The sequence below is a fragment of the Amphiura filiformis genome, chromosome 4 (assembly GCF_039555335.1).
Source record: "Amphiura filiformis chromosome 4, Afil_fr2py, whole genome shotgun sequence".
NCBI lineage: Eukaryota > Metazoa > Echinodermata > Ophiuroidea > Amphilepidida > Amphiuridae > Amphiura > Amphiura filiformis.
Genome location: NC_092631.1, coordinates 16,556,970 through 16,581,053, shown reverse-complemented (window position 1 = coordinate 16,581,053; position 24,084 = coordinate 16,556,970). Strand labels below are relative to the sequence as shown.

The 24,084-nt window shown below is 35.1% G+C and overlaps 1 protein-coding gene and 1 long non-coding RNA gene across 4 annotated transcripts in view; both read left to right on the top strand.

The window, feature by feature from the left end:
- LOC140150617 (integrin alpha-9-like) overlaps positions 1-13,567 on the top strand; it is a 161,447-nt gene extending 147,880 nt beyond the window's left edge. For 2 of the 3 annotated variants that reach the window (XM_072172669.1, XM_072172670.1), the window contains exons 18-25: positions 816-985; positions 2,106-2,298; positions 6,971-7,078; positions 8,148-8,300; positions 9,172-9,285; positions 10,748-10,852; positions 11,220-11,342; positions 13,007-13,567. In XM_072172669.1, coding sequence (XP_072028770.1) covers positions 816-985; positions 2,106-2,298; positions 6,971-7,078; positions 8,148-8,300; positions 9,172-9,285; positions 10,748-10,852; positions 11,220-11,342; positions 13,007-13,144 — 1,104 coding nt within the window. In that variant the 3' untranslated portion in view covers positions 13,145-13,567. The remainder of the gene's footprint in view (positions 1-815; positions 986-2,105; positions 2,299-6,970; positions 7,079-8,147; positions 8,301-9,171; positions 9,286-10,747; positions 10,853-11,219; positions 11,343-13,006) is intronic. The other variant, XM_072172671.1, reaches the window with a different exon arrangement.
- A 3,929-nt stretch (positions 13,568-17,496) lies between these two features.
- On the top strand, positions 17,497-19,639 carry LOC140150616 (uncharacterized). Its single transcript, XR_011858820.1, has 2 exons — positions 17,497-18,668; positions 18,880-19,639. It is a non-coding gene; the product is annotated as an uncharacterized lncRNA (long non-coding RNA).
- The last annotated feature ends 4,445 nt before the right edge of the window (positions 19,640-24,084 follow it).

The window sequence follows — 24,084 nt, the reverse complement described above, 5'->3', positions numbered from 1 at the left end:
ACTCCTTCAACACCTGGTACCAGATCGTATCTTCGTCTGTGGCTCTCTATCTATGACCAAGCTGTCAGAATTCCAAGATCCAACCTGGTCAGCCACCGGAGATCATTCCTTCCATCCTCAGCTCACCTATGGAATGCTCTGCCTGGTCCAATTACATCCAACTAGAATCAGCTGAGCTTCAAGCGAGAGGTTAACAACTATCTTGGCGCCAACCCATCAACTCTATCACATTGATAGCAACTGTTAATGCTGCTGTAGTTCAGACCTAAAACAAAATAATGGCATATTAAAATGTATTTTATTATGCTTTATGTATTGGGTTAGGAGAGTCCCGCAGTGGTTAAGGTCTTTGACTGTGGTCCCCAGCTCAATTCCTAGTGCAGGCAAATGTGAAAAAAAATCTAAAATTATCCACCCTCTCCATTTCTGCATTTCAATTGTGGGGAAAATGATGTAGTGGATAACAAAGAACTCATAGCCAGTTCCGATTAGAGTAATGGCTGGCTGTCTGTACACCAAATTATCCTGGGCATCATGGGAGAACAATGTCTGATATTGAATGATATACCTAGGTCAAATAAGAAAAAAAGGAGTGGAATAAGAGGAATTTGCACCCCCAACAAAAATTGCTTCCTTTTGGTCAAAACCAAAAATATAAAATACCTTTGGACTGTAAATCATTATTGTCCATTGTTTTCCCAATTTGAATGTCAAAACTTGTGCATATTCCTTTAAATAAGGGTGTTGGTGAAATATTCATCTTTAGAATAAGGGGGAAAATGAAACAAAAAATAACTTTTTTTTTCTTTGGACAGAGCCGTTTCAAAGTGAGGTTATCCATTGAGGCCATAGGTCGCAAGTCTCCCAACCTAGAAATCAGCGTACATGCATCAACTACAAGCTTTGAACACAATAGAACGCTAGCAGATAATTTTGTATTTATCAGTCTTCCTGTTAAAATAGAGGCAGATGTTACTGTATCTGGGTAAGTACAAGTTTTTTATGCAGCCATCTCTGTCTCAAAATAAATAAGCAGAAAATGTGAGTCCAGAGTGTGCAAATATGAAATATTGTAACCTGCACTTACACCCAATGCAGTCAAGTTCAAATGATACTCATATTTTGAGAATATATTTTTATTTTGGTGCACTAAAGCATACATTTTTGATTCATTGGTGCAAAAAGATGCAAAATTCGCAAACATGAAAGTCTAACCATTTTCAAAGTCTTATCGTGTGCATAATTTTGACTTTTTGTACTAAAACATGGATTTTCTCAGAGTTCAACTTTTGACAACATTGTGCAAAATATGCTAACAAAAGGTTAACTTTTTGCACTATTATTGTTTAGAGTGCATCAAATTAAGTCTATGGACTGTTTTTTAAAAATGTTGTTTTTGAACAGAACTTTACACCATTAGGTGCATCTTTTTGTTGTTGGTTTTTTTTACATGCTTTTTTGCAATATTTCAAAAATAATGTTTCCTAACATTACGTCTCAATTTGTGATGTGATCAGCAAAATCAGTTAGATTTTCAGATATAGCCAAACAAAGGAAATAATTCTTAAGCATTTCAACTTTTCATATCTTTGGAACTAAATGTTCAATTCAATAGGGTTTTCTGCAAAATGTAGCTCTCCAAATGATAATGTAGAAAACTTGAAATTGAATATGCCCGACTTCAGACTGATTTTTTGCTTCATCACCCTATTTTAAGAAAAACTAACTGAAAAAAATTGGTTTCCAACTGATTTTTTTGTATGGTACAAAATTTTTGATAAAAAAAGTGTATTTTTGTGATTTAAAAAAAACCACTGAATTTTTGTCATAAAAATCTGACGTTACCATAGGATTTCTCGACTCATTTCCTTTCCAAAAATATAAAGTTTTATATACTTTAGACATAACTTCAGAAAAAATTAATTCAAAAAAGGTCTTATGTTTTTTTCCCTTTACTTATACCCTAAAGACCCTCCTTTTTGTCATTTTTTGTTTTTGTATTTTTCTTTGTAAAGTGCTGTGGTGTAAATTTGATATAGAAATGATGTAATTAATTAATTAAATAATTAATTAATTAATTACTAACTTATTTGATTCTACTGCAGGGTCACCCATCCAGAGCAAGTATTTTATGGTGCTTCACGGACGCTAGATAAAGACAGTTCAATAGAAGGTATAGAAAAAGGCATGGATGGAGATTTAGGCATGCTCCCAACAATGACACCAAGAGAAAGAGAAAAATCTAATGAAGAAATATTAGATGAAAAGATTGGACCCAAATTCAGACATATTTATGATGTAAGTATATGTAAACCAAAATTGTGACCAAAAAGATAAAATGTCTTTTCTTTTGATTACTGAATTAAAACCTTTCATTTTAATTCAAGACTTTCCAAGATGGTTTACTTCAGAGGTTTTTTCCTCTAAATTTGCAGTACTTTTTGAAACATTTTCAGTGGCATGCACCAGTTTTCAAAAGTGCATGGGTTCGTGGCAAGAATCACAATTCCCCCTGACCGATAGGGGTGTAAGGGAACAAACCAAAAAATTTGATATATATCTTTTAAAACGGTCCTTTCGTTAGGGGAGGGGAAAGGTATAAAAGTCTCGATTACATTTCTGAAAAATTAGTGTTGGTCAAATACATGTATCTCTCTGGTTGAAAGTTTCAGGATTTGACACTTACATTTCAGGGAGCAGGGTCGGATCTAGGATTTTTTTGATAAAGGGGGCGCCTTTTGGTCGACGACGAAAAAAATGTGTTAAAGGGGGTTACCCCCTCGAAAACTCAATGGTTTTGGCCCATTGTTTGCTGTTCATGGCCGAATTTGTTCCTTTTTTTTAATTTCTTACTATTTTTGTATTTTTGCTAGTAAAAAAATAGAGGGGCGCGCACCGGCTGCGCCCCCTCCCCCCTAAATCCGCCCCTGGGGAGGGAGGGGGTCAGCTGCCTAATGAAAGCACTTTCGTTTATAGGACATCATCAGACTTGTGGTTTGCTCCCTAATACAGGCATGTTGTGGTAATCAATACCATTACTTTTTGTTTTCTTCTATTTCTTTTTGATTGATTGATTGATTGATTGATTGAAAGATTGATTGAAAGATTCATTCATTCATTCATTTTCTTTCCGGCTTTCATTCATTCTTTCTTTCTTTCTTTCTTTCTTTCTTTCTTTCTTTCTTTCTTTCTTTCTTTCTTTCTTTCTTTCTTTCTTTCTTTCTTTCTTTCTTTCTTTGCATTTGACTGTTTCTTTTTCCAATTCCTTGGTTTTTTGGTTTTTTTTAATGTGTCATAATGGCTATTGAGTTAATGCTATTGACAATAAAAGAAAATTACATGACTCCAAAAGCATGATGCACGTGTAACCTTTATTTATCGCCCACCAGACTGTACTGTTGATTTTCTTGATAATCTTGATGATATATTTAAGAAATGTAACAATTTATATGATGATGTATATATTTTAGGAGACTTTAATTTAGATCAGGTTAAAATTGGTAATTTAAGAAAAGTGACAAGGTTGGCAAACAATTCTAATATGAAACAAATTATAACAGATTATACAAGAATAACTGAAACTAGTAAAACAAAAATTGATTTAATATTTGTATCAAAACCAGAACTTATTATCTCATCTGGTGTTCATAGTTTAGGTCTTAGTGATCATTCATTAATATATGCTGTAAGAAAATGTAATAAGTTGAAACTTCCACCAAAATTGTAAGATCCAGATGTTTCAAAAACTTTAATGAAGTAGATTATATTGATACAATCAAAAATATTGATTGGGGTAGAATTAAGTAATATAAATGATGTCAATGAAGCACTTAATGAATGGCAGTCTTCATTCAATGCTGCCTGTGACAAGCATGCACCATTTAAGGAAAAGAAAGTTAAAGGTTGTTTACCTGAATGGGTGAATAGTGAATTTTTGAGACTAAGTAAAGATAGGGACTACTATTTTTCAAAAGCACATAAGACAAATAATGCTGAAGATTGGAGTAAAGCAAAGTCTCTTAGAAATAAAGTAAACAATATGAAATATTCACTGAAAAAGAGTTATTGTAACGAGGCTATAAGTAACAACATAAATAATAGTAAAAATCTTTGGAAAACAATTAAGAAAATTATACCAAACAAAACATCAAGTATACCTACAGCAGTTGTTAAAAAGAATGGTAATTACTCAGGTAACAAAAAGGATATGGCAAATGAGTTCAATGAGTTTTTCACTTCAATAGGTAATGAACTTGGGAGTAGATTTAATAATAACAATGATAATTATGTATGCACTTGTAATACTGTATGTTCTCATCAAAATCATAGTGTAAACAAATTTAGTTTTAGAGCAATATCTAATGAATTTGTTCTCAAACAAATAAGTAAAATGCAAAATTGTAAATCGTCAGGATTAGATCCATTCAATGTAAGGTTATTAAAGTTGGCTGCGCCTTTCATCTCAAAATGCCTTGTTCATATTTGCAACCTGTCTTTGAATGGGTCTACTTTTCCTGATGCATGGAAGAAGGCTAAAGTAACTCCAATATTTAAATCGGGTGATAAAACTAATGTTAGTAACTATAGACCTATCTCTGTATTACCAATTGTATCAAAGATCATTGAAAGAGCTGTCCATGATCAATTATATGAATATATGAGTAATGTAGGACTGTTATCAAATGCTCAATCAGGATTTCGTCCGAATCATTCCACAACAACAACCCTTCTAGATGTGCAAGATTACATTTTAAAGAATATGGATACAGGTTATGCTACAGGCGTTTTATTTATAGACTTAAAGAAAGCATTTGATACTGTAAATCATGATATTCTGATTAGGAAACTTAAACAATATGGGGTATATGGGGATGAATTATTATGGTTTAAATCATACTTAAACAACAGAGAACAAACTGTTAATGTTAACTCAACTCTTTCTGACTTTAGGCCAATTGATATTGGTATTCCTCAGGGCTCAATTTTAGGTCCTTTACTGTTTATCATTTTTGTTAACTGTTTACCTAATGCTGTGTCTGAATGTAAAACTGTAATGTATGCTGATGATACCTCTTTAATGTGTAAAGCTAAAAATGAATCTGATCTTAAAATTCAAATGGAGTCATGTCTAAGTAGGGTAGCTGAATGGTTCAAAGTAAACAAACTCACTTTAAATGTTGAAAAGACTAAGTTTATGATCTTTGGTACAAACAAAATGCTTGAAAAGTTCAACAATGTACATTTATTATATAACAACAATGATATTGAAAGAGTAGATGAGTTTAAATATCTAGGTGTAAAATTTGATAGCAAAATGTCTTGGTCAGCTCACGTTGATAATGTTAGTAAAACTATTTCCAAAAGAACTGGCATAATAAAACGTATAAAATATTTCCTTCCACACAAAACCACTGTAATGTTATCCAATGCTCTTGTTATTCCCCACTTTGATTATGGCAGCATGGTCTGGTCAAATTTTAGTGTAGAGTACCATAATAGGCTTCAGGTACTTCATAATAATTTAGCTAGAATAATTCTCTCAGCAGATATAAGGACACCAACTAATGATTTAATGAATACTTTGCAGTGGGTTAAACTTGATCAAAGATGGCATAATACTCTATTAATGACTGTTTTCAAATGTTTAAAGAATGAATATCCATCATACTTATCTTCTCAATTTGATTTTGTTCATGATAACCATAATCATATAACTAGAAATCATACTTCTAATACATTGATTGTTCCAAAATTTAAATCAAATTCAGGTCAACGTACTTTTCACGTCAGGGCAGCCTATGCATGGAATTCTTTGCCACCGACAGTAAGAGCGCAGATGGAAAATATGACTTTAGGCCAATTTCAGTCAAAAATTAAAGAAATTTAGGCTTGTCTTTATCTACATTTTGTTCATTTGCCTGCTTATTTTTTGTATAAATATAATTATTGTATTTCTGTATTTTGAATCATGGTATTTATAATTTTCTTGTATTTGATGATACCATTATACTTATTTGTAATACTAGTATATTATGTATGCTATTTTTGTAAATATTGTGTATCGTAATATATTTTGTTGCTATAACATGTATACAATGAGGGCCTGCTTGAAAAGCAGTGCTTGTCACTGAAGCAGTATTACCCTCAATAAAGAAAGAATAAATAATAATAATAATAATAATTCCATTGAACACAACTTGTACTTTTTTTTGCCTTTTTGATAAGTAATGTAACAGAATTTGACTTTTCTGACTCAAATACTTTTACATATGTTCTATCTCCATAAAAAGTGTATAAACTCGCATGATTCAACTCATTCACAAAGTGCATATTAGTATGCACAATTGCACCTGCCAACTGAACTTGCCCAAGCCGCAGTAGTATAAATTATTATTTTTAAAAAGGATGAAAAAAAACCACCAGGGTTGTGTTTTGTCTTCTACCCTTTTGCAAACTAGGACATTTTGTGATTTTATAGCAAACATGTTATTGAATACATTTTGACTTTGGCTCATAAACATTGACCAAAACACTTCTAGAAAAAAAAAGATGAATGACTACCCAGTGTGTAGAACTCTCAACAGAAATATGTTCTGGAAAATTGAAAGAACCCCAAATGGTTCTCTATGTCCTATCCATGGGCCTCAGGGAAGAACATATGATTAATTGTGTTTTCAACTGATTGAGTGTCCCAGTTTAAAGAAGAAATAAATCAAACAAACAAACAAAAACCTTTTTCATGTATAAACTGGTTCTTTCTCACTTTCCAGAACCCTCTTTGGTTCTTCATAGAACCATTTAAGGTTTTATATACTTGACAGCTCCAGAACCTTTAGGGTAAGACTAAAGAGAGAAAATAAAATAACAAACTAAAGATGAATGACACTAGAAATTTAATTCTTGAAATCAAACTGTTCATTTCATCTTATTTAATATTCATATGTTGTTATTATTGTTTGTTTCCATTCAGGCCAGGAATCTTGGACCCAGTGAGCTACCATTCCCAGTAATAGTCAACATATCTATGCCATATAAAACACATGATGACCAATGGCTGCTTTATTTCACTAATATATTGGTAAGATTGTCATGGTATATAAGATATGCTAAATCTGTTCTCCCAAGTAAAAATGCAGTTTCTAAGGGAAAAATATTATGTAAGCTGTAGGCTCGTTTTGCCCCTGGTGACCATAAAAATAGCGTGTAGTTTTTAGCTTTGTGAATAACATGTGATCGTAAGCTACTTATAAAGCTCTCTCCTAGCAAAAAGTCTCAGTATCTCAGAATAAACACAACACGGCTGTTTGATTTATATAGAATTGGCTTCATTATTAACTAAATGCAAAGTATAGATGGCGCAATTGAGTAAACTCCAAACATTAATTGTAGCATTTTAGCCAAAATTGGGCAAAATAAATTTTCATAGCTGTACAACCTACACCCACTTTACTGCTAGACTTCAGTTTTTGTCAAAATTTTAGTTCAGCGCTCTGCGTCACACACCCATATCAAAATGAAAGTTCAGTGCTCCCCTCCCCAAATCAAGAATGTCGACCGTACCCAATCTGGACTTTTTTCGAAGAGTTTTGACTATGAGAGTTCAAATTTTTGTGTTGCTCATGGATTTTTAAAAATCTGCCTGCCCCTTTTATGATCAATCAGTTTGTCAATCTCTCTCAATTAATAATAATTCATACATACTCACGATATAACGACGTTTCTGATTGGATTTGCGCCCTTTTTTGGTGGTCATAAATACCGTTTATGACCAGTACGAGGGCATAAACAAGCTGCGCCACGCAGCGTTGGAACCCAATTAACGCGATCCACGATTTGCTAGTGTTGCGTACATGCGCATGTTTCCTGCAAGTAGGCCTACTCATTTTCTCCCAATTTTGAAGGAAAACGGTATGAAAATGTTATTTAAACTTGAAAACCTTATTATTTTCATTTGGTTTGGATTGCTAACAATGTTCAGATTGTTGGGTATGTATGAACGGGGTTCATTCATAGGATTTCGGGCATGATTGTTGATTTATGCCCTCGGCTCACGCCTCGGGCATAAACAGCGATCATGCCCTCAATCCTATGAATGAACCCCTAAATCAATCATTCAATTAATCAATTAATCAATCAATCAATCACAGTTTCAGGGTACTGGTCGCTGTGAGTACTACCACATCATTAGGGAGCAACATGATGCACTCGGTGGCTATCTTAGCAACAGATCTGCATTGCACACACCTAGCAAAGAACACTCTAGGGTTTCTAGTATGTTTGGATCCAAACCTAAAACTTTGGTAAGTATTACAGCAATGAGTTTTTGTTGTTCCTCTGCAGTAAGCAGCTTATATATAGTTCCATGTGGTAAAAAGCCAGAGGGTTGCAGGGGGTGCAACACACCTCCCCAAATTGACAAAAAGTCCAAGAAAATGTTCAAGCATGTCTAAAATAAAATGACATATTAACAAAAGGACTCCTTTATCATGTTAAACTGTTTTTAGCCCCAAAAGTTAATTTGTAGGTGGTAACGAGACTTTTTTTGGGTGGTGGAAGGGCAACCGTAAAAACAATTTCTCACCACCTGCCAAAACAAATTGTGACTATTCGGCGTAGAAGTGATGATGTAACAGGATTAACTACCATAGCAATAGGTTAAAACAATTTTTGAATATATCGCCCTGCACTACGGAAGTAGGTTGCACTCATCACCTGTGTATGTCTGCTATCATAAATTGAATACAATACTGTTATTTTCAAAGATATTAATCTTACAGGTGCGAGTTATGAGCATGATATGACTATTCTGTAGAATTAAGATCCAGGTCTTTATCCCTGTTCTTTGACATCTATGGTTCAATGCAGAGGTACTGTGTAAACGTACTAGTGCAGTTCGATATTTTCAAAAATTATTTAAACCTATTGCTATGGTAGTTAATCCTGTTACATCATCACTTCTATGGCGAATGGGCCTGGTGGACATTGAGAAAAATGTGTCCCATTCAAAATGGGTTGATTCAACTATAATTTCACTCTTACCATCCCGATTGGCCCAAAAAAAATCTTTATGAGGGGAGGTGTGTCTCCCTTTGCCACACACTAATTACCATTCATTTTGTTTCTAATGGTTCTTACTCTCTCACTCTAATGTCTATGTGTTTTGTTTTGCAGACATGTGCAGTAATGAAATGTGTGACTATCACTTGTTATGTTGACAATTTAGCAGTCGGCGAGGGCGCTGTTATAGAAATACAAGCAAGATTATTTGAAAAGACATTTGTGGATGTAAGTATCCCGAGTGACTAGGCCTACACTGCTCATAAAAAGTATAGTTACACTTAAAAGAGATTTCATAATTTAAAAAGGAACAATTTAACAAGAGTCCTTTTCTCATATCAGTGTCTTTTTGTATCATTAAATTGACCTGTTTGTTTGTATTGGTTCACAACCCCGCTTGTTTTCCTTCTTCAAAAATACAAGGAAAAATGATTGAGTAAAGGAATAACTTCACTGGATGCTGCAGTTTGTTATGTGCATCACCTCTTTTTGTTGTACTCCCGGGGGTGCCAGTTGAACCGTCAATGAAGTCATCACCGACCAAAATTTCGCGGTAAAAGGGTATCTTTTTAAGCATAGGCCACGTCCAGCGGGGACGCTAAAAAGGGTCTCAATTTTGGTGTTTTCTGGAAAAAGGGTACCTTTTTACAATAGATATGTCGGCGTTTTGGGTTCATGAAAAATCAAAGTCCAGCATTTGACGTCAGCCGCTGTTTTCGTTCCTGATTGTAAACAACTTCTTACTTCGGGTCTGTAAGTGTAATATATTAGTCTTGTGCCCGGTCTTGTACCATGATTAAAACTTCGGTGATGTTTGTGCATGCTGCCGAGCGGGCTGCGAGAGACGGGCGTAGAGACTACGAATTTTGTACAAGCAAGGTACAGATACTGTGTAATCGGAATGGATTACGACATACGTTTGACTGCTGAACCAGATATGACAGGAACCATGCCTTTTGGAAATCGTGAAGTGACATTTGCCATCGCTGTTTGTCACCCGCGCAAAACCGAAGTTAAACGGGGGAAAAAAGTGCTTTATATTTCAGATTTCAGAGCAAAAGTATTGTGAATTTAATATGGTTCATGTATTTATTGCCAAGAATAGGAAATAAAACTTTTCCACTACAAATAACCTGTTGGTGTATGATCTTCCCAGGATGTACTTCTACTAATTGGATACCAATGAAATGATTGCAGCTTGTTTGTTGTGTATGACCACAATTTTGTGTTAAGGATGATATTCCAGGCTATTTCATATTATAACAGAAATTGTATGTAAAGGGATTGGAAATACACTAGGTAAATATTGCTTTCTACCTTCGTCAGTGAAAAGGGTCATTGGGACATGTAAGGTCAGTGATATGGGTACCTTTGTTTGCACCATGGCTGTGGTCAGTGATTTGGGTATCCTTTTTTCTTATCTGGTCAGTGGTAAGGGTTACCTTTCAGCCCTTGGGCATGTCAGTGTTTTGGGTGAAAAATAAAAGTGTCTGGTCAGTGATGACAACATGCAATGGTATATGAGTGGCACCCCCGGGGTTGTACTGCGATCTTAAGTTATATGCATTTGGTAAAAGGTCAGTTAAACAAAATTAATTTATTGTTGCTTACTTTGGTCCGATTGGATGTGATTATGTCACATGATGTTTTGTTGTATACAATAACATTTTTAATATTTTCCCTTTTACAGAATGAATTTGGCATAGTTGCTGTTGTATCAGAAGCCAAAATAGCAGTAGAAGATCCATTTAATGAACATATACAACCTGCAAATGGCAGACCAGACTTAATCAAGGTAAAATCAATATTCATAAACTCCATAGGTGTAGATCATAGTGGGTTAAATCTATATTGAATTAGGTGGATGGTCCACTATAGGAATTAGGTGGATGGTCCACTGGGAGTCCATACAATCCTCCCAGTGTTATGCAAATGCATGTTTTTGATCCAATAAACCTTGTATTTAACCATTTTAGCTTTTAAAATGACAAATTTGTGCACACTTTTGTTCCAGAGAAAGTTATTCTGCTTCACAGATAGTGCGATATCGTTGGGCTATCTAAAATCATACAGCCTGTGCTGGCAGACAAGTGTACATGTATATCCGTTTTTTTAATTCAAATCTGCATCTTTTTTCTTCCTCCCTGTTTTGTTCTGTACAGGTGGCAACATTAGCATACACAGACCAAGCAACTAACATCTGGAGAACACCAAAATGGCTTCTGGTTTTAAGTATAGTCATAGGAATAGTCTTATTAGTCATTGTAGTCGCTGTCATGTGGAAGGTAAGCTGACTAGGTCACCTAATATCAGTGTGGTCACCTCTTCAAATGAAGCTCTAACCTCCCAAAAAGTTTCAGACACAACAGCTCTCCGTATATTTCTGATGTGCATTGCAATTCCCAGTTCAGATACTTTTGATTTATATTGTTTTCAGCCATGGCTAAATTGCTCATAACTGGGTAACCAGATGTCAGATTATGATGGGGTTTGCATCAAAATGTAGCATTCGTAAACTGCCAGAAAATGATGTAAAAAACTTTTAATTGAAAATTGCCGACATGTGACTCATTCCCCTTGATCATGTCACATATGTAAAGAACATTGTACCTGGTTTTCTTGCTCCTGCTTGGGAGAAATAATTTGCTTAGCCTTAACACCCATAAATACCACAAAATACCACGATGAAAACCACTGCGCATGCATGAATCCCAGGGTCTGTGATGACGCAATCACCCTAAGTGTTATATACTGTACTCACGGAATCACTGGGGCAGCGTAACCTGTGTAGCTACCGGTACGTGATGGTGTGCTTGGCATGCGGGGGGTCTAAGGTTCGAATCCCGGGGGTGCCAAGGGACTTCTTTGTTCATATTCTGTCCTTTTTCGTTTCTTCTTTAACTTCCGGTAGCAAAAAGCAGGGTTGGGTGTTAGGGTTAGGCACAAATTATGGAGCAAAAAACAATAAAAAACATAAGAAAATGGACATATAATACAAAGTTCGTATGCGAGGGACTTACAGATTTCAACTTCAATAAGCTTAGAGGTATTGAGCAATTTGGTAATATGGTAATTACTCAATTTTCAAAATGTCTGATATTGGTCTGAGTGTATCAGATTATGTCACATCGTTATGAGTTTAACAAACAGCGGAATTCAGATTCGTCTTTTCTTAAATTTTCACGTTACACATGAATTATTTTTGATTATAGGAACAAGGCATCAGCACTTTAGCTACAGAGGCGTACAGCATAATCAGGTTTTTAATAGTGATCAGCATGATAAGTAAGGGAAAGAGAGCAGCATACAGGGCTAGCTAACATTGCAGCCATGGGCATCAATCCCGGGGGTACAGGGGGGAAGTGCCCCCACCTTTTGGCAAAATTACCCATTTTTTTGTTCTTTTCAGCCACTTTTTTCTAAAATTAGGCCGATTGTCCCCCTACATTTCAAGCCTAATGGTTGCAGCACATATGTGCCCATCCACCACAAACTGGTTGTTAAGTCGGTATTTTCCATTTTGAGATACAATCAAAAACAGTATATGTATTTCTATGTAAAATATATTAGGAATTTGACCTTTGATGAACCATAACTTCACTTCCAGATGTCCGATGAAGCTGGTTGAAATGTCATTTTACTGCTGAAAGTACATTCTTTCAAAATCTGCAATAAACAGAAATGGTCTAGAGCCGACTTTACTACCTCTTTGTGGTGGATGGTCACATATGGTCAATGCTGATCACCAATAAAAATTGATATGCAGCTCTCTGAAGCTAAAGCGCTGATCCCTCTAATTCAAAAATAATTTATCTGTAACATGAATTTTACAAAAGACAATTGGATTTGGCTGACTGTTTAACTCATAACAATATATTAAATGGTGCCCTTGAAATAAAGTGTGTGCCAAATAAGTTGCTTGACAATGTTCTTCCGTGTTTTATTTCAGTGCGGATTCTTCCGGCGACCAATGAGGGAAGAGATGGAAAGATTAATCAACGAAAAAGACGAGACAGAAAACCTCTACCCAGAAGGCATCTGGGATCATCCGTATGACGACCCACCAGATCATTTCCAATCGTCATAGAAACAGCTTATTATTATTTATATAGCTGGTATCTTTTTATTTTGTCATATGACTGCAAGATGGCTGTAATTAAGTACCCAGTTGTTTGATCAATCAATCAATAAATATTATTTTATTCCCACTTCCCTGTTCCTGAAATGAGTCAACCCTCTCCGTGCCGTTGTCAACTGCTGACAAGTTTATAAAAAAAATCAAAATTCAAAAATTTCAGTACATTTTTATGACCATATTTGGAATTAGCATATTTGGAATCAGCATGAAAAATGCATAAAAATGAGTACAAACAAGCCAGTGTTGGTTCAGTGGTTCTTGAGATAGCTCTTGATATGTTGAGAAAATATCTAAAACTTTGACTTCTTATGTTGAAACCTATGGCTTAGTACGCAGAGCATTAACTTTGACTGGAATCAAGTGTGAAATTTAATTTACATTAATTTGCCAATAATAAGGTGAAATATGATACAAAATTAAAGATAGAAGAACATTGTAATTTTTTTTTGGTCAAATTTTCAACTTGCGCTTAATACAGCCATCTTGCAGCAGTCAAATTTATTTTTGTTACTGGGGCAATAATTAATAATTATTTTGATTATTATGACTTGTATATTGTTTTATTATTTACTGCTATAAAACCTTTTATTTTGTGCCAGATTGGTTTTTGCAAATCTCAAATAAAGAAAGGACAAAGAGTTTTCAAAATTACCTTGTTACTGAAGAAGAAAATGATTATATTAAGCATTCAGAAATTTGCAAAATCAAGGGGCTTATAAAATAAGATGTTTTATAGTGTATTGGGCAATTCCAGTCGAAATCATTACACTTTCCATGAAAGACATGTCTTAATCTTATATGGGGTGTTAATTTCAAGTGAGGTTACCTGAATGGGTGACTTTGTTTGAAGTCTACACTCCCTGTGTAGGAGTTTAAGGTCATTTCTTCATAGGGGGTAGATGGATTTCAACTGGAATAGCCCATTTTGTTGTCATTATGTATTGTTTTAATTTAATTATTATGATAATCATGCAAATTACAAATTACTGGAAGTAGAAAGTGAAGAGAGTTGAGATGGGAAATGTGATACATCCAAAAGGCTGCCTTGTGTGTATTGCGTATTAGTACTTATATAAAAATGTGTGGACTAAATTGACTAAAATATATGAAAATCACATAAGGCAGCTCATAGTGTATCCAAAAGGCTGCCTTGCGTTAGGTCTGCAATAAATGTTTGCAATTAATTCTTTTTGTTAATTAAGGGCTTAAAACCAGAGCTAATATAGTGGACATAACTCATTTTGGCCACAAATGGACATACGTGTAAGGGCTAAAACTGGAAATAGACTGTTTTGGTTTCTGGGCCTCAAGGAAGAATAGATGATTAATTGTGTTTTCAACTGATTGAGTGTCCCAGGTTAAAGAAGAAATAAAACTAAAAAACTAAAACTAAACTTAAATAGGGGGGTCTGTATTTAAGCCCTCGATCTTTGTGTGTGCTTATAGTTCTTTTTAATGGATATTTTGTTTTAATAAACAATATAATAATCTCTTGTTTGTGAAATGTTTTCATATAAATTACCAATGGGTTATTTCAGTTGAAATCATTGCACCCCTATGGAAGACATGGGAGTGTGAATTTCAAATGGGGCCACCTGAATGGGTGACTCCATTTGAAATTTACACTCCCCTGTGTAAAAGATTAAGGTCATGTCTTCCATAGGGCATATGGATTTCAGTTAGAATAGCCCAGTATTAATAAAAAACACCACAAGGCAGCAATGACATATAATCACTTTTTGCATCTGAGCTCTTCTTCAAGTCATCACTTGATGACATTGTATGTTTATCTAATATTTTGCCTCCTGAATTAAGGGATCTGGAATGAGTGTTTTGAGCGTTTCGACAGTATTTTTTTGTGGGACATGAGAGCACATCAGACATATCGAATTGCATTCTGAATACGAAGCATGTCTTTCTGATATCAAATAATTTTTTCATTTTTGAAATTCACGATATAATACAAATTTTATGACAAATTATTAAAATTTGATATTTTCACATTTTTGATATATAACAGTCCTCAAAGTATATTTTATAAATCTAATGACATATTCTTAAAGTGTATGTAGCTGGGAGGAAAAGCCGATGATCAATTGAAAATTTTGACCTTTCATATTGAAGATATGGATTTTTTCCCCAAAAGACCTAATTTTTTTTTAGTGTTTTGGGGGGAAAAAAATCCAAATCTTCAATACGAAAGGTCAAATTTTCAATTGATCGTCGACTTTTCATCCGACCTACACACACTTGAAGTATAAATCATCAGATTTATAAAGTTTACTTCAAGTACTGTTAAATATCAAAAGTATCAATTTTTTCCATAAAATGTGTATTACATTGCGAATTTCAAAAAAATCAAAATTATTTAATATCAGAAGGACATTCTTCGTATTCAGAATGCAATTTGAAATGTCTTATGTGCTCTAATGTCCCACAATAAATAATGTCCAAACGTTCATACCCCATCCCTTAAGAGTATACAATTTATTCTATAATAATTTCTGATAAAAAATGAAATGTCAGAACATATTATCAACTTTGTACAAGTTTTCCCTGGGCGGGAAAAACCTCATACAAAGGTCACATACAAAACCCACTATGTAAAAAGTGGATCCCAAAACATACACCTTGTATGTGCAATTTTGGTCAAATTTGTTTTTATGCATCAATGGGCTATTCCAGTTGAAATCCATACACCTCATACAGAAGACATGACCTTAATCTCCCACACAGAGGGTGTAGATTTCAAATAAAGTCACCCATTCAGGTCGCTCTATTTGAAATTTACACACTGCGTGGGAGATTAAGGTCATATCTTCCATAGGGGGTGTATGGAATTGAACTGGAATAGTCTATTTGATAATTATTTTTGTTTTTTTAATTGCCCCAATTTGGACTTAAACTGTTTATGCAAATAAGAGTTGTACACATGTAAATTAATTCTTTATTCTTGCCAAATTAGTAAATTGTTTATAAGAATCTTTTAAGATACCCAATATTTTTATAAGTAGAACAATACTGTAATAAAAGTGGACCCAATCAACATTTTGTGTTTGTTATGGATCCATCGAAATTTTGTGTACCACAAATTGAAATCAAATGGAAGACAATTAACCGTTGGTTTTGATACTCGCAGTAGGGTCACATAGTCCATTTGAAATCCATATATCTCCTTATGGAAGACATGAAATAATAACTTTCATAGACTTCAGGAAAGCCTTTGATACCATTCATAGAGGAAAGATGCTGCAAATTCTCAAAGCCTATGGAATCCCTAATCAACTTGTGGAAGGTATAGCAAGAATGTATGAAGATACCAAGGCAAAAGTAGTTTCTCCAGATGGAGAAACTGATCTGTTTGATATACTTGCTGGTGTACTGCAAGGAGACACCCTTGCCCCATACCTCTTTGTGGTGGTTTTGGATTACGCATTGAGGGAGGCAGTCGAAGGCAGAGAAGAGCAGCTTGGATTCCAGCTGGAAAAGAGAAGAAGCAGACGAATAGGACCTGAAGTGCTAACAGATTTAGACTTTGCAGACGACATAGCCCTACTTTCAGAGGAAATCCACCAAGCACAAGAGCTACTGCAAAGGGTTGAATCATCTGTTGGAAAAGTTGGCCTCAAAATGAATGCTTCAAAAACAAAGTTCATGTCTTTCAACCATAGTCAAGAGATATCTATGCAGACAAACAATGGCACCAAACTAGATGAGGTGAGCGACTTCAAGTATCTGGGTGCATGGATGGCTAGCACGGAAAAAGACGTAAAAACACGCAAAGCAGCTGCATGGAGAGCATGTAACAGCCTCAACAAAATCTGGAGGTCAACTCTCCCAAGGAAATTCAAGACTCGTTTATTTTCTGCTACCGTCGAATCTGTACTAACCTATGGCTGTGAAGCATGGACCATGTCTCCCAAATTATGTAAAGAACTTGATGGTTGCTACACAAGAATGCTTAGAGCAGTTTACAACATCAATTGGAAGCAGCACATCACAAACAAAAGAGCTGTATGGGGACCTACCGAAACTTTCACAGAAGATCAGAGAGAGGAGAACACGTTGCGCTGGGCATGCATACAGAAGCAAAAATGAGCCTGTAGCCAAGCTGATCCATTGGACACCAAAACATGGAAACAGAAAACCTGGCAGACCCCCTCTAACATACGTGGATGTATTGAAACAGGACACTGGACTGGATGTTATGGATTTGGGAACGGCCATGCAGGACAGAAGGGTTTGGCGTGCTGTTGTAGTTCGAGGACACCACTCATCTTAAGCAAGTAAGCAAGTAAGCAAGACATGACCTGATATCCCACACAGAGGGTGTAGAATTTGAATGGAGTCACCCATGCAGGTACCCTATTTGAAATTCACACTCCCTATGTGGGAGATTAAGGTCATGTCTTTCAAACAGGGTGTAATTGTGTATGGGTTTCAACTGGAATAGCCTGATGTTACTTGATAGTTGTAGAATAATGATATTTCAATTATGTGCATTATTATTATTATTATTATGGACAAGTACCTCATTTATTGATCTAAATGATCATTATGTTTAGAATATTTTAAAAGTTGAAAAGTGTTGATAAACATTGAAAGAATGTTTTAAAGTGATAATTAAAAAAGTTTACAGGTTTGAATCAACCATGTGACTTTAGTATACAGATATGCTTTCAAATCTTTTGTACACCTCAACTTTCTTGACTTGCATATAAACACCTCAAAAGAAATAAGTCCCCCTCTGAACATGTCGTCATAATATCGTAAGGTTTGGTTTTGTACCAACAAAACTAACTTTGAAATAATTATATGACTGTTTACTAAGTGCTGTGTGAAAATGAGAGATTTCCATGACTTCAGGGCTGAATGAGCCTAAATTGAAGACAAAAAGTGCCCTTTTCAAAAGTCACAAAGTAGGCCTATGCTTGTTAACTGCAAGGCGTATTGGGACAAGGAATGGAACTGACCATCTTACAACTCACTGTGCGGAGCTCTGCACCAAGGGGATTTGCATGGCTGAATGATCAAGAATCGATACACATTTCAGTAAATGTTCAATTGGTGAGGATTTTAAACTGCACTCAAACACATGGGGTTTTCCATTAGTAACAAGCCATGAATCAACTTTTGTGACAAGCATAGGCCTACTTTGTGACTTTTGAAAAGGGCAGTTTTTGCCTTCAATTTAGGCTCATTCAGCTCTGAAGTCATGGAAATCTCTCATTTTCACACAGCACTTAGTAAACAGTCATATAATTATTTCAAAGTTAGTTTTGTTGGTACAAAACCAAACCTTACGATGTTATGACGACATGTTCAGAGGGGGACTTATTTCTTTTGAGGTGTTTAGACCAAGATATATGATGTTGATGTGTAGATAGAGTTCACCTTTGATGGACATTGAGAAAAAATACTAGTGTCAATTAAAACTTTTATATGGCCCTTTGATATTGATATTTGATATACTGTAAAAGTCAATATTTTCGCGAGAAGATATTTTCGCCATTTTGAAGATTTTATCAATTGCGCCAGAAATAAATTTCGCGGTTTTGATATTGATACAATAGAAACCTAATGCAAAAGGTTATTTTCGCGAGTTTTTATTTTCGCGATTTTATGTCCACTCGCGAAATTCGCGAAAATAAAAACCTCGCGAAAATTTCCACTTTTACAGTAAGTCAAAATTAAAAAGAGATCGCCCCTTTCATTCAAAACTTTATGCAGAGACGATATAGTCATAGATACAATGTGCTATCCCAAATTCTAAACTTGTAGGGGAAATTTTGCATTTTATGCAAATAAAGGAAAAGGATGTCAAATATTTATATGTGGTTATTACCTGAATGGGCAAATCCATTTGAAATCTGCACCCCCTGTGTGGGAGATTAAGAACATTGTCTTCCATACAGGTATGGATACCAACTGGAATAGCCTGATAGTCTTTCCTTGCTGTTGCTCCTGTTAGATCTAATAGCGATTCTCTGCTGCATGTTGACCCAAAGGGTGTCCATCTTTTTCAATATAAACAAGAGGCATTTCTAAACAAAATGCAACATTTTATATATTAATGTTATGTCAATGTTTATATAAATCATGTACATTTGTATCCATTTTTTGTAAAAATTGTAAAACAGAATGATGTAAATACTGCCTGTTTAATATTAATGTACATGCAAAGCTTAACGGCTATTCCAATTAAAATCCATACACCACCTACACATGTATAGAAGACATGACCTTAATCCCCCACACAGTGGTGTAGATTTCAAATGGAGCCATCCATTCAGATAACCCCATTTGAAATTCACACTCCCTGTGTGGAAGATTAAGGTCATGTCATCCATAGGGGGTGTATGGATTTCAACTGGAATCGCCCAATGAAGAATACTAATGCTATCTTTTAAATATAATAAAGATGAGATCATGCTGCTATTATAATTCGATTCTATTTTGTTTATTTGGCGCATTGTGTATGTGTATTTATTAAAAAATTTCTTTAGCTATCGTAGTCTCTTCATTCAATGACAATACACTGATTTCCAAAGAGGTTATAGCTCATTATTCCAAAGGGTCATTATTCCGAAGGGTCCTTACTCTAAATTTACAGCCAGGATTGTTATTTTTGAAGGACTGTTATTCCAAAATTCCAAGTAATGAGCCTTCAGAATAACAACCCTTCGAGGTAATGACCCTTTGGAATAACAAGCCTTGTTGTAAATTTGGAGTAATTATTATTAATGGCCCTTCCGAATAAAAAACCTTTAGAATAACAGCCCTTCAGAACAATGACACAGGGTAACAATTTTAAGTTTCAGTGAACATGAATTCTATTACCTTTGCAAAGGAATTTAGTTTGAAAATCTTAATGAAAAGTAGGCCAATTTCTTCATTGCTTTTAATATTAGGCCCCTTCATTCAATGACAAAGGCTCATTATTCCTAAGGGTCGTACATTGTTATTCCGAAGGATCACTATTCCAAAATTTGGAGTAATGACCCTTCAGAATAACAACCCTTTGAGGTAATGACCCTTTGAATAACAGCCCTTCAGAACAACGACACATGGTAACAATATTAAGTTTCAGTGAACATGAATTCTATTACCTTTAGCAATATAAAATTTCTTGAAACATATCCAGTACTCACATGGAGCTACGACGTTTCGAGACCTGGTCTGGTCTCTTGATCACGTATGAGTGATTCCAGATGCACTGCTGGTGTTTCTAGAAGATGGAGTGTTTCTAGATCTATTACCTTTGCAATTAGGCCAATTTCTTCACTGCTTTTAATATTAAGCCCCTTCATTCAATGACAAAGCACTGATTTCCAAGGAGGATACGGCTCATTATTCCTAAGGGTCGTTATTCCGAAGGGTCATTACTCCTAATTTACGGTAAACATTGTTATTCTGAAGGATCACTATTCCAAAATTTGGAGTAATGACCCTTTGGAATAACAATCCTTCGGGGTAGTGACTCTTTGTAATAATATTGTAAATTTGTAGTCATGACTGGCCCTTTGGAATAAAAACCCTTTGTAATAATGACAAAGGGTAACAATTTTATCCTTTTAGTGAACACAGGGATGAAAACAAGCACTGAAACAATTTCCTGAAACTGCTTTAACATTTCCTGAAATTCTGTATTTCCCTATACTTTGTACAAGGAAGATCCAAGCAAAATTTCCTGAAATCAGGAAATTTTCTGAAGATTTACATCCCTGTGAACATGAATTCTATGACCTTTGTTAAGGAATTTAGTGTGAAAATCTTAATGAAAAGTAGACCAATTTTTTCATTGCTTTTAATATTAGGAGTGCAACCATGCCGAGCATATAGGATATTGCTCGCTTTATGTTGCACGTATGTTAAGATTACGCAGGTAATACAGAAAATGTTACCTGCCTATGTCATCATATATAGTACTCGGGTAATACGATTTTTATATCCAAGTGGTGTTTGACCAATGAGATTACAGAATTCATGTCAACTAAAGAATAAAAGGTAAAATCATGGGTCATAGGTTTTCAAAACATCCAGAGCCAGGTATGCTATAGTCAGTTTGTTTCAACTTTAATAGTTTTATTCCAATAATCACAAGTTTATTTTATGCAATTATGTAACACCATTTAGATATGTATAAACATCAAAAATATAGATCTTTTTTACATTAGGCCATCTTAATATAAATAATAGTTTGTCTCAAAGCTGTTCCCAAGTTGAAAACCTAATATCGGAATGCTGGTTTTTTTAAGGATTTTTTTTTTACTTTACCTTTTTTTAATTGGTCAAAATGAGCTTTTCAGATGTGAGATTTTTGTGTGTTGGATTTGGGAAAAAATGAAATTTACTCAATTCAGCAGGAATAATGCGCAAGAAGTGGGCAATTTTATTTATGCCTGTGAGGGCTTTGAGAAAAACTATTAAATTAAGATGGCTAATAGTAGCATTAACATAGAAATGAAGGGCATACTAAATATATCCGCCTCTTTGTGGAAACATGCCATATCTACCGATGGTGTCAATCCATCTTGAAAAAGGGTGCCTCTCCTTGAGTAGGGCAGGCAACACAAACTAAACCTATGGCATTAGAGCTCAAACTTAAAAATAAATAAATACTTTGATATAATGACCGCCCTCCACTCTGATCCAACTTTGGGGTGATGATCTTCATATAAGTGTGCTACCTACCTAATCCACAAGGCTGTACACCTCACCTAGTCATAGTAGCCAAAATCATTCCATAAACCATTCCAGGGATACAGAGTTCCAGATCAACATAAGCCCTAATCACCTTAAATAAACCATCGCAGCCAGGTTATGTGTGGGTACACAACCGATACAATTGGAAGTAAATGTCCAGGGGAATTTCATTTTGCTTCAATTTTTCCATGAGAACTTGACACTGCGGAGGCTCAAACTCGTACTGCCACATGCACCAGAGTGTAACGTCTTAACCCCATGAGAACTACCAGCCGATTGGCCAAAAAGAAGTTTTCATTATCAATTGGACCAATCGGCAACATTATTAGAATAATTTCACCACACAAAAAATTTGGGGTGAATTGTTTGCAAAGCTCCATTCTGATTGGTGATTAAAGTGAAGATATCATGTAGTTGACCAATCAGTGGCAATGTTAGATTGGCAGGTAGTGCTCAGGGGGTTAACATTTGAGCTAATTAGACTGCCTTTAAAGGTTAGGGCATCATCTTAATCTTGATACATATACATATACGTATATGAATTACGAATAACATACAATGAATTCACAACCTCTAAAACTATACACAATAAAAAGTAGCACTGAAAAGACACAAATTTTTTTTATGTTACTTAGCCATGCACAACGGCATTGTTCGAGTACATTGACAAACTTAGCCATTTTTAATAACCATGTGACATATTTATACCCATAAATCAAAAACTATACCCTGATCAGCCTAATTTACTGTTGGTGAGTCATAATTAGGCCAACAAAAAAATGTTGTGTTGCCCTTACCCGACCGACCCAATTTTTACAACAGCTTGGGTCAGCATTTTTATCTAAATTTTGGATAAGAGAAGTTTAGAGAAAAATATCGAGATATATCACCACTGCTTGGCTAAAATGTCAAAATCTGATCAAATAAAAAACTTCTTATTTTAAAATAATGTTAATGATAACATTATTACAATAATAAATGAATAATAATTACAGCAATTTCCCCGATATGTCAGAGGTCAAAGTGACTCAAAACTGCTCTCAAAAACTGCAAATTACAATGCTAATTTGATTTATTGAAGTCAGGTGATCTAGTCTAATTGTTTGAAATAATCAAATCTGACCTTTTAGCACAATATAACATATGCAAAATATGTAGATCTAGATCTCACAAACAAACTTGTCGTCTGTGCTTGATCAAGTCAGCAATCTAAGCAATAATTAATTCTATATAGCCCACTTGACATGTGACATCATTGCCCGGCAGTATGCACGGGAATTATGGCAATTTCCATTGTTCCCTGCAGCGTGGGTACGCAACGTATAATAGTTTGCTCAGGGCACATGCATTTTAAATCGCTCACCACATTTCATATAGTACAAAAAGAAAGCCATTGAACAGTGTAGCAATTCGTTCAAGCATATCGAAAGCCCCTCGCCATTGTTGATAAACAATGATGTCAAGTGGTCTATATTTACCAACATAAACAATTCCCTTTTACAAGTTTAAGGTAGGTGGTCTAGATTTGTTCATATATGTGACCGTACACCACGAATGAGCCGTAAATGTCCTCAATTGTATTCTGAGTTACAGTGTAAAATGGGCATGAAGGTCGTATTCATAGGTACCTCAATTTGGTGCTACGTGTACCTCATTTAATGAGATACACGTAGCACCAATTTGAAATACCTATGAATATGAACTTCATGCCCATTTTACACTGTAACTCAGAATACAATTGAGGACATTTACGGCTCATTCGTGGTGTACGGTCACATATATAGTGATTTACTGTACATTGCAGCCCATCACCAAAAGTTTTGAGCTCATATTGCCCAAGCGCTTCGTACAAAATGTAGATTAGAAGCAACTACATGTGCATTCCAATGACTCATAGGGCAGTACTAATTGGTGGTATAACCAACATGGGGAATGAGGCTACCAATTTGTTGGTTCAGAACATCTACAGAAAGTATATCTTATCTCAAGCCTAAAATGGGCTATGCCAGTTAAAATCCATACACCCCCTATGGAAGACATGATCTGAATCTTCCACAGAGGGAGTGTGAATTTCAACTGGAGTTAACCTGAATGGGTGACTCCATTTGAAATATACGCCCCCTGTGTGGAAGATTAATGGCATGCCTTCCACAGGGGGTGTGTGGATTTCAAGTGGAATAGCC